This window comes from Coregonus clupeaformis, unplaced genomic scaffold (genome assembly GCF_020615455.1).
Source record: "Coregonus clupeaformis isolate EN_2021a unplaced genomic scaffold, ASM2061545v1 scaf0336, whole genome shotgun sequence".
Classification (NCBI taxonomy): Eukaryota; Metazoa; Chordata; class Actinopteri; order Salmoniformes; family Salmonidae; genus Coregonus; species Coregonus clupeaformis.
In genome coordinates, this window is record NW_025533791.1 from 199949 (window position 1) to 211994 (window position 12046).

General features: G+C 42.0%; 1 protein-coding gene across 1 annotated transcript in view; it reads right to left on the reverse strand.

Moving 5' to 3' along the window:
• Positions 1-10105, reverse strand: part of LOC121574684 (chromodomain Y-like protein 2) — a 50947-nt gene extending 40842 nt beyond the window's left edge. The window contains exon 1 of the mRNA XM_045214912.1: positions 9396-10105. Within this exon, the coding sequence (XP_045070847.1) occupies positions 9396-9419 (24 nt within the window). The 5' untranslated portion in view covers positions 9420-10105. The remainder of the gene's footprint in view (positions 1-9395) is intronic.
• Positions 10106-12046: the final 1941 nt, after the last annotated feature.

Genomic DNA, 12046 nt, shown 5'->3' on the forward strand with positions numbered 1-12046 from the left:
CATTGCTTCCTTTAGGAAGCCACACACTGTAGAATTTAAGTATGTCAATAGACATAACTCGATATCTATGGTGTCCTCTTTCAATAATTTGTGACGGGCTCTTAGATTGCAAATGAATATACAGTTCTCTATAGATTGTCAGCTACTAACTTTAATTGATTACCTATGTTGTTCTTTGACAATACAACATTTAAGATAGAAACAAAATGAGTATTGGCGTTTTATAGAGAACAGAGTCTGTTTATACTGTAATCCATTTCTTGATCCAGTCCTCCATTCATTACACAACCTCGCATCTTGCCAATAGTTGTTTTTCTTCAGCAGTTAACCTTGTATCAGATGGAAGTGCCCTGACATTTATCCCCAGCATTTCCTTGGTGTTTAGTGGTCTCATACACAATGCTGCGGATGACATGCTGTGGGAAGACAAGCAGACTCCCACACTAAGGAGCATGCAGACATCAGTCTGGCTACTATACTTTACCCTCCCCACTAGCTATGTAGCTGCCTGCCTCCAGTTCAAATGCTTTTCTCCTTTCCTTTAGAAAACATCCTCCCACCCACATGACTTCAATGGAGCTTGATTTAGCCCTAGCATCGAAGGTGGGAGGGGCAGCATGTGTGTGTGTTGGTGTGTGTGTGTGCCTGTGTGTGTACACAGGAGAGTTTAATGAAATGCATGTCCAGTGTTTAAAAGAAAAAAATGAGTAACAAAGTAGTGATTTGCTCCTACACAGGAGAGCGCGAGCAGCACAGAGCTCCACACGACATTAACATCTGTGTAACACACACAGCAAGCCGGAATGGCCGTCTGTCTCCCAGCAAGTCCATTAACACATAGTAGGACACTGAGCCCAAATGGCCATCTGCCCATTACCTGCCCATTACCGGGACATAAATACAGAGCCGCTCCACATTGATACTATGCTGGCCTGTGTATAACAGTTACAGTGCATTCAGAAAGTATTCAGACCCCTTCACTTTTTCCACAATTTGTTACGTTGCAGCCTTATTCTAAAATTGATGATTGTTTCTTTTTTTCCCCTCATCAATCTACACACAATACCCCATAATGACAAAGCAAAAACAGGTTTTTAGAAATGTTTGCACATTTATAAAAAAAAAAAAAAATGGAAATATCACATTTACATAAGTATTCAGACCATTTACTCAGTACTTTGTTGAAGCACCTTTGGCAGCGATTACAGCCTCGATTCTTGGGTATAACGCTAGAAGCTTGGCACACTTGTATTTGGGGAGTTTCTCTCATTCTTCTCTGCAGATCCTCTCAAACTCTGCACATCTATTTTCAGGTCTCTCCAGAGATGTTCGATCAGGTTCAAGTCCGGGCTCTGGCTGGGCCACTCAAGGACATTCAGAGACTTGTCCCGAAGCCACTCCTGCATTATCTTGGCTCTGTGCTTATGGTCGTTGTCCTGTTGGAAGGTGAACCTTCACCACAGTCTGAGGTCCTGAGTGCTCTGGAGCAGGTTTTCATCAAGGATCTCTCTGTACTTTGCATCTTTCCCTCGATCCTGACTAGTCTCCCAGTCCCTGCCGCTGAAAAACATCCCCACAGCATGATGCTGCCACCACCATGCTTTACCGTAGGGATGGTATTGGCCAGGTGATGAGCGGTGCCTGGTTTCTTCCAGACGTGATGCTTGGCATTCAGGCCAAAGAGTTCAATCTTGGTTTAATCAGACCAGAGAATCTTGTTTCTCATGGTCTGAGAGTCCTTTAGGTGCCTTTTGGAAAATTCCAAGTGGGCTGTCATGTGTCTTTTACTGAGGAGTGGCTTCCGCCTGGCCACTCTACCATAAAGGCCTGATTGGTGGAGTGCTGCAGAGATGGTTGTCCTTCTGGAAGGTTCTACCATCTCCACAGAGGAGCTCTGTCAGAGTGACCATCGAGTTCTTGGTCACGTCCCTGACCAAGGCCCTTCTCCTCCAATTGCTCAGTGGCGGCCAGCTCTAGGAAGAGTCTTGGTGGTTCCAAACTTCTTCCATTTAAGAATGAAGGAGGCCACTGTGTTCTTGGGGACCTTCAATGCTGCAGAATTTTTTTGGTACCCTTCCCCAGATCTGTGCCTCGACACAATTCTGTCTCGGAGCTCAACGGACAATTCCTTCGACCTCATGGCTTGGTTTTTGCTCTGACATGCACTGTCAACTGTGGGACCTTTCCAAATCATGTCCAATCAATTGAATTTACCACAGGTGGACTCCAATCAAGTTGTAGAAACATCTCAAGGATGATCAATGGAAACACGATGAACCTGAGCTCAATTTCGAGTCTCATAGCAAATGGTCTGAATACTTATGTAAATAAGGTATTTCTGTTTTTTATTTTTAATAAATTAGCAAAAAGTTCTAATAAAAGCTTTGTCATTATGGGGAATTGTGTGTAGATTGATGAGGATTTTTTTGTATTTAATCCATTTTAAAATAAGGCTGTAACATAACAATATGTGGAAAAAGTGAAGGGGTCTGAATACTTTCTGAATGCACTGTACACAGTGTATCATATTAAGCCTGAATGGTGGTCTGTGCCCAGCTTGATCATTACCAGAGAGAGGAGTGATATTAAAGAGACATGTGCTGTGGAGAGTCTTCACCTCATTCCCTGAAGCCAGCTGCTTCTTACAGCGCCATGGTGGCCCTGGCCAGTCTGCTCCTTCTGACAATGACCACCCCCAAGGGGGACAATCAGCAGGGGGCAGACGTTCAATCTCAGTAGCACACACACACACACACGTGTGCATGCACATACACACGCATGCACACAGACATACAGACACACACACACACACACACACACAGTTGGGCTGGTGTAATGAGACCGTAACATCCTCTTTCTCACTCTGACGTTAAGGGCCATTGTTAGTGGCCGGACCTGACATGTCACCCTGCTGGGTTCTTACTTCCAAATTGATTCTTTCTGTATGCCTGTTGGCCAACTATTCAATAGGAACCACAAGCCAAGAACACTGATTACATGTACATTTGCAGACAAGTGGACATAAACACGAGAAACAAAAAGAAACACACACACACACACACCTCTTCCATTCCCTTTGCATTCCAACTAGGCTATCAGGCTAATATTTAATGTTGAAGGTTTTAGGTGTGGATGTGGAGCTGTTGAGCTCCGGCAGTGACGAATGCTCCTGCCTCCCGAGGTGCTGTGCACATTAGTATGACTAAACAACCTAAGATGGGCGAGCAGCAGGGGTGTCATGAAGAGACCATTACGATGCTTACTGCCCAGCGGTCACACTAACCAGATCAAAGCAGACTTCAGAGAGAGAGAGAGAGAGGAGGGGGAAAACACTCTCCTTCCTCAGGTTAGTAAAACAGACAAGGGGAGTGGGTTGGAGAGGGGTTCAACAACAAACAATACATGACTATGAGCTGGCAGGGCATCAGTGGGGGTGGAGATGCCTATCCTGAGCTGCCAAAAGCCTCTGAGCCTCCAGTTCACAGTACCCAGAGCCTGGGTATAGCAGGAACACACTGAGGCCTGCCAGGGCCGAGTACTGCAATTGAAAAGGTGTCATAGGGGTTAATTTAGTCCTTCTAAATTAAATTTGTGTTTGTTTGTGGTGAACACAGAATTCATGAAAGAAGCCAAATCTCAAATTAAGCAATGGGCTTGAACACATTGTGAGTATACGGTCTCTGAGACAGCTTCAGTGTATTTGGCGGCCCATTAAGTGCTGTGTATCAGAGAGAAGCAGAAAGAGAAGCAGAGAGAGAGAGAGAGAGAAGCAGAGAGATTAATGTTTGAGTGATGGTGCGTAAGAAAGTAGCATAATTGTACAATCATAGGCCTATCATATTTCAAAGATATTCCTCTGAAATCTTTGTGAAATTAAGTTGAGACATGATCTTGAAATATCAATAATTCTAAGCTCTTCAATGTTTCAAATTCGATGCACACCATTTTGATTCAACATGCATGGCATTTAACTGGGTGTATAGGCCTAGATGTTTCAGTTCCTAATTGGAAAGTACAAAAACTATAGTTCAAATTCCTCTTCTGCACATCATAGCTTCTTAGTTATTCTAAACTAAGTGTATCATAGGCCTATAGTTTGTTAGGTAGCCTAACACACCTTCATATGTAACACACTTACAGACCTACATTTCCTGAATCAAATTCATGAGCCATACAGAAGGACACTATTGATAGTGAAGTCTTCCTCTCATGCTTTTATTACCATGAGGTTTAACCAGCTCACCTCACCTCGCTTACTGGAATACACAGATCTATGTGCAAAAAAGGCACGTCTAGAAGGAACCTGTGCTAACTGTCAATTTCAATAAGTGATCGTCATCGTTTTGACCGTCAGAAATTGCACATTTACGTTGTAGCCAATTAATATGCCATACGAAATGTGACCAGGGCTTGTTAGGTTACAGTGGGGAAAAAAGTATTTAGTCAGCCACCAATTGTGCAAGTTCTCCCACTTAAAAAGATGAGAGAGGCCTGTAATTTTCATCATAGGTACACGTCAACTATGACAGACAAAATGAGAAAAATAATTCCAGAAAATCACATTGTAGGATTTTTTATGAATTTATTTGCAAATTATAGGGGAAAATAAGTATTTGGTCAATAACAAAAGTTTCTCAATACTTTGTTATATACCCTTTGTTGGCAATGACACAGGTCAAACGTTTTCTGTAAGTCTTCACAAGGTTTTCACACACTGTTGCTGGTATTTTGGCCCATTCCTCCATGCAGATCTCCTCTAGAGCAGTGATGTTTTGGGGCTGTCGCTGGGCAACACGGACTTTCAACTCCCTCCAAAGATTTTCTATGGGGTTGAGATCTGGAGACTGGCTAGGCCACTCCAGGACCTTGAAATGCTTCTTACGAAGCCACTCCTTCGTTGCCTGGGCGGTGTGTTTGGGATCATTGTCATGCTGAAAGACCCAGCCACGTTTCATCTTCAATGCCCTTGCTGATGGAAGGAGGTTTTCACTCAAAATCTCACGATACATGGCCCCATTCATTCTTTCCTTTACACGGATCAGTCGTCCTGGTCCCTTTGCAGAAAAACAGCCCCAAAGCATGATGTTTCCACCCCCATGCTTCACAGTAGGTATGGTGTTCTTTGGATGCAACTCAGCATTCTTTGTCCTCCAAACACGACGAGGAGTTTTTACCAAAAAGTTCTATTTTGGTTTCATCTGACCATATGACATTCTCCCAATCCTCTTCTGGATCATCCAAATGCAATCTAGCAAACTTCAGACGGGCCTGGACATGTACTGGCTTAAGCAGGGGGACACGTCTGGCACTGCAGGATTTGAGTCCCTGGCGGTGTAGTGTGTTACTGATGGTAGGCTTTGTTACTTTGGTCCCAGCTCTCTGCAGGTCATTCACTAGGTCCCCCTGTGTGGTTCTGGGATTTTTGCTCACCGTTCTTGTGATCATTTTGACCCCACGGGGTGAGATCTTGCGTGGAGCCCCAGATCGAGGGAGATTATCAGTGGTCTTGTATGTCTTTCATTTCCTAATAATTGCTCCCACAGTTGATTTCTTCAAACCAAGCTGCTTACCTATTGCAGATTCAGTCTTCCCAGGCTGGTGCAGGTCTACAATTGTGTTTCTGGTGTCCTTTGACAGCTCTTTGGTCTTGGCCATAGTGGAGTTTGGAGTGTGACTGTTTGAGGTTGTGGACAGGTGTCTTTTATACTGATAACAAGTTCAAACAGGTGCCATTAATACAGGTAACGAGTGGAGGACAGAGGAGCCTCTTAAAGAAGAAGTTACAGGTCTGTGAGAGCCAGAAATCTTGTTTGTTTGTAGGTGACCAAATACTTATTTTCCACCATAATTTGCAAATAAATTCATTAAAAATCCTACAATGTGATTTTCTGGATTTCTTTTTCTCAATTTGTCTGTCATAGTTGACGTGTACCTATGATGAAAATTACAGGCCTCTCTCGTCTTTTTAAGTGGGAGAACTTGCAAAATTGGTGGCTGACTAAATACTTTTTTCCCCCACTGTATATAGAGCAACAGACCTCCCATCATTTAAGTGCATTTCTCATGACTAAATCGTTTTTTTAAAGGTCAACCTTTTACTGTGCAATGATTTAAATGGTTGAATATAGATTCAAACTCCTGAAGAGGAGTATTTCGTGGAAAGTGGACATGCACATTTTCCAACTATGTCAGCAAAAAGGAAATGTAGGCCTTATGACAATGTTATTATTCATGACAAAAAATTACTCATTATTACTAATGGCTCAGTTGGTAGAGCATGGGGGTTGCAATGCCAGGGTTGTGGGTTCGATTCCCACAGGGGGCCAGTATGGAAAAAGTACGAAAATGTGTGCACTCAATACTGTAAGTTGCTCTGGATAAGAGCATCTGCTAAATGCCTAAAATGTAATGAATAAGAATTATAATCAATCTCTACAGCCTAAGGAAAACAGTCAAATGGTGATCATTTCAGAAGCCATTTAAATTGACTCAACCATTTCTCAAAGCAATAGTGAAACAATGTAACAGAGAATTCCTAGCCAATAAATCAGAGGAAAGCACACATTTTAGTTATGACAACAAACAACAGGAAATAGCTCACAGCTGAGAACAAGCACTGATGTCAACCTGGCCAACAGTTGATGGTGACATGCCACACAGTAGGTCAAGTGCAAGGCAACTTATTTACCTACAGTTGAAGTCAGAAGTTTACATACACCTTAGCCAAATACATTTAAACTCAGTTTTTCACAATTCGTGACATTTAATCCTAGTAAAAATGCCCTGTCTTAGGTCAGTTAGGATCACCACTTTATTTTAAGTTGTGAAATTTCAGAATAATAGTAGAGAGAATGATTTATTTCAGCTTTTATTTCTTTCATCACATTCCCAGTGGGTCAGAAGTTTACATACATTCAATTAGTATTTGGTAGCATTGCCTTTAAATTGTTTAACTTGGGTCAAACCGTTTCGGTAGCCTTCCACAAGCTTCCCACAATAAATTGGGTGAATTTTGGCCAATTCCTCCTGACAGAGCTGGTGTAACTGAGTCAGGTTTGTAGGCCTCCTTGCTCGCACACGCTTTTTCAGTTCTGCCGACAAATTTTCTATAGGATTGAGGTCAGGGCTTTGTGATGGCCACTCCAATACCTTGACTTTGTTGTCCTTAACCATTTTGCCACAACGTTGGAAGTATGCTTGGGTTCATTGTCCATTTGGAAGACCCATTTGCGACCAAGCTTTAACTTCCTTGAGATGTTGCTTCAATATATCCACATAATTTTCCTTCCTCATGATGCCATCTATTTTGTGAAGTGCACCAGTCCCTCCTGCAGCAAAGCACCCCCACAGCATGATGCTGCCACCCCCATGCTTCACGGTTGGGATGGTGTTCTTCGGCTTGCAAGCGTTCCCCTTTTTCCTCCAAACATAACGATGGTCATTATGGCCAAACAGTTCTATTTTTGTTTCATCAGACCAGAGGACTTTTCTCCAAAAAGTACGATCTTTGTCCCCATATGCAGTTGCAAACCGTAGTCTGGCTTTTTTATGGCGGTTTTGGAGCAGTGGCTTCTTTCTTGTTGAGCGGCCTTTCAGGTTATGTCGATATAGGACTTGTTTTACTGTGGATATAGATACTTTTGTACCTGTTTCCTCCAGCATCTTCACAAGGTCCTTTGCTGTTGTTCTGGGATTGATTGGCACTTTTCGCACCAAAGTACGTTCATCTCTAGGAGACAGAACGCGTCTCCTTCCTGAGCGGTATGACGGCTGCGTGGTCCCATGGTGTTTATACTTGCGTACTATTGTTTGTACAGATGAACGTGGTACCTTCAGGCGTTTGGAAATTGCTCCCAATGATGAACCAGACTTGTGGAGGTCTACAATTTCTTTTCTGAGGTCTTGGTTGATATATTTAGATTTTCCCATAATGTCAAGCAAAGAGGCACTGAGTTTGAAGGTAGGCCTTGAAATACATCCACAGGTACACCTCCAATTGACTCAAATTATGTCAATTAGCCTATCAGAAGCTTCTAAAGCCAAAACATCATTTTCTGGAATTTTCCAAGCTGTTTAAAGGCACAGTCAACTTAGTGTACTTCTGACCCACTGGAATTGTGATACAGTGAATTATAAGTGAAATAATCTGTCTGTAAACAATTGTTGGAAAAATTACTTGTGTCATGCACAAAGTAGATGTCCTAACCGACTTGCCAAAACTATAGTTTGTTAACAAGAAATGTGTGGAGTGGTTGAAAAACGAGTGTTAATGACTCCAACCTAAGTGTATGTAAACTTCTGACTTCAACTGTATCTGGTGATGATCAGGCAATCCGACTAGTTTATGACCTTGTAATGCAACTGGTATCGGCTACCGGTGAAAATAAACTAAAACATGATCGCATGACATCACTCCTCCAATAAATTAGAGTTGGAGTCAGCAACATTGTCAACAATAGGCCCACAATAAGCACAAGACTAGCATGGAAGACTGACCAAGTTGTTGGCAGCAATAAGTCCAATCTATCACCATAAAAGTCATGCCATCCCATTGGATCAAAACTGGTTGAATCAACTTTGTTTCCACATCATTTCAACCCCCCAAAGAAATCAATGTGATGACGTTGAATCAACGTGGAAAACTGATTGGATTTGCAAAAAGTCATCAACATAAGGGCATTTTTTCCCCACCCAACTTTTAACCTAAATCCAACAAAAAAAGGCACCATGTCATTGATTTCACGTTGAATTCACGTTAGTTGAAAACTCAACCAAATGTAGGCCTAAATCAAAACTAGACGTTGAACTTAAGTCTGTGACCAGTGGGATGTGCGCGTAATCATCGAGACCTTCTAGGCTATTCCATCCATCCATCACCCAACATTTAGCTAACTTTGAGCCCCGGAATTGTTGAGGAGCACATTCTGGCACGCCAAATTCATCATCTAGTTAAACCACAATAACTCCATCGAAGCTTCTCCACTACATTGTTGTCACCTCCACTAAATGTTTGCTAGGCTAATCATAAATTGTCTATCCTCTGGCATGCGCACCTTCCTAACCATCACCCGTCTGGAGCTATTCACCGTGTCCGTTTAGTGCTCCTGTCACTTTATCATGACTTTCAACTCGCGCGACCGACATGGAGTTTATATTTTATGATCTTATCGCGAACTCGAACACTCAAAACTCTATACAATTCACCCGATACAAAAGTCGCCGAGGCACATTGAAAAAAAGACGAGCCTCATCTTCTCGAGAGGGTTGGTTAGTTTCGCCTGTTAAAAGGTTTAGGACATCGTTTTTTCTCTATAAACGAGGACCTCCCCTTACTTCCTAATTCCAGTATTCGTCGATATTACAGAGTATTTCGCTTAGACATGGTTTCACAGTACCTCGTAAAGGTCTCCGGAAGCCATCCTGCGGTGCGGACTTCGGCGGCGCGGCGTTCTTGCTTGCCTTGTTGGCTTTTTTGGATCCTATTCGCTCGGTGTTTTGGCCGATAGACTGGTATTAGCGAACAGCCTTGTTATTCTGAGCCAGCCGCAGTAGCAGATCATCAGACAGTGTCAATCGAGCCCGGCGCTCTGCGATGGATCGCTCTTCACTTAAAACAAACAACCAAGGGGAGATTGGGGCGGTGTTGTTTATTCAGTGCGGAGTGGATGACTGAAATTAGTCAACGTATGAACGTAATCATGTGTGAAATGCGCTCCAGTCCCCTGCGCTGTAGAGGTAGCCCAATCTCCATGAACCAAATGGATGATGAAGAGACGTCTTCAGTTGAGGGACACCAAATGATGAGTCCAATTTGCTTTCCTTTCCTGTCTGTCCAGTTGGATTGACATGATCATTTGAAGATCTAATTGGTTTTATAATCAATTTCACCTAGCACATTTGTTATTGTGAGTAATGCGAAGTAGTACATTTGATTAGAGAACTGTCATTGCTCATTATAGTAGACATATTGTCCTCTTCCATTTTACTGCCATGTTAAAATGACATGTTGACCCTGACACTCACTGTAATGAATGTTCTCCATGTAATAACATAGTTGTTAACATTTATTTACCCTAAATGAGATAGGCCTACTTTTCCAATACTGAATGGGTTACCTTTACTCATTAGGTGTAAATGATATGCTGAATAAAATAGGCCTGCTCCTCTGAATACCTTCGTGTTTTAGTTGGTGCCTAAACTCAACTGGTTATTAATTTAATTAAGAATACGATTATTATTGCTTTTTTGATACTGACATAGTGTGGACTCACATTTGTTTGTTTTTATTTCAAAGCAGAATCCTGCAGAACCTGTTGCTTTCCACATCCAGGGTTGCTCAGCCTTGACTTGATAAATGGGCAATAGCCACAATGCAATTATTGACAGTTTACAGTTTAGTGGAAAGTGTATGAGGGAAATAGATAGATCATTTTGATATTATTGCTCTATATTGATTATAATCAGAGAGCACTTTAGGTACTCCTTACAACTTGGTGTCCTGTGATACCCATTTAACTGGCTGTGGTTTGTTTCATATTAAACTCTTATTAAATGCTCAACACACATTTAGCCCCTACTCACCAGATATTTAGAGATACTTGGTTTCTCTCCACAGAGACAGACCATAGGGTTATTTGTGTTCCAGTAGGGCTGTGTGTGGCTGACCACAAACCATACCCTTCAACCCCACCCGCAACAATGGCCTCTAAGCCAGCACAGCAGCACGGTTTATGGGAAATTAGGGCTTGTGGTTCTTCCTGTGCCCCATTTACTGTCCGCTGTCTGTGTCTCTCTCTCCTACTGCAGTTCATACAGCCTCATTCTGAATCATGGGTTTTCCGTGGCCATTTTATGACCACATTTATTTTAAATGACAGGCCAAATAGACCCTGGAGTTTCCTCAATGTGGTCAGAGGATGACACCATTTATAACTGTATAACAAACCCTCTTGGAGTATGAAACAAGTGCTGAAAATGTGTGAGAATGATTTGTAGGGATGTTACTGGCATGTTAAAACATTGACCTCAGACATGTTTTGCCTTTAAAATTAAGGACATCTCTAGCATTAAGGGAATGAGGAAATGACAGAGGAGGAAGTGTAGTCTAAATAGATTCCAGTTTGCTGTATGAGATCCCTCTGAGGATAAGTTACCTTTTCCATTTGCTGAAAACCAAACTGGTTGGACTGTTTAGCCGGAGGTACACCAACACCAAGTCTATCATATGCTGCCAGCGGCTCTGCATTTCATTTTATTTGGCATGACTAGGCAAAGTGTTATATGACAGGTTTTAAAGCAAGGCCAAAACTGAGAGAGGGAGAGGGAATAATAAGAAATTACACCCCTGTAAAAGTTTAATTATCTGTATTTCTAGTTGTGAAACCACTATATGTTATTGGTATGATGGACACAAACATCTACCTTCTACAAAACCGCTGTAGGCCTATCATGTACAGTACTACTAAGATATAATGGGGTTATAACTTATAAGTGCTCCTGATAAGTGCTACAATGCCTTATGACTGCATAATAACCCATCGTACCTTTTGACCTTAAGTAACATGTTACTGCTGCTTTGGCAAACGCACATGTTTAGCCATGGCTATTTACAGACCATGACAAAGGGTTTATGCCCTTCACTGTTAGAATGACAACACAATTATCAGGCACAACGGAAGGTGTGCCCTTTTGAACACATGATGTCAGCTCTCTGTTTGCACTTTCACCTCATACCTTACACCCAAATCATTTGTCACCGAAAGGAAAAAAGAGGGAGGGACATAACTGCAATGATGACTTTGATTGTACAGCGGTGAATTTAAGCCTCTGTGTCCAACCTTCTATATGTTTTCAGACAAACTCAGCAGGAAAGTAGTGGGTGTGTGCGGTTTGTGATTAATTTCTAAATGTCATACATACCAGCGTTTGTCTAATGAAAAAACAACCAGTGTGAATCCCCAGCAATGGTCATTTTCCATAGTCTATTTAGATTTTAAAACCCCATTTTACACTACATCTATTCTAGAAAATCTGTACTTGTATGTTT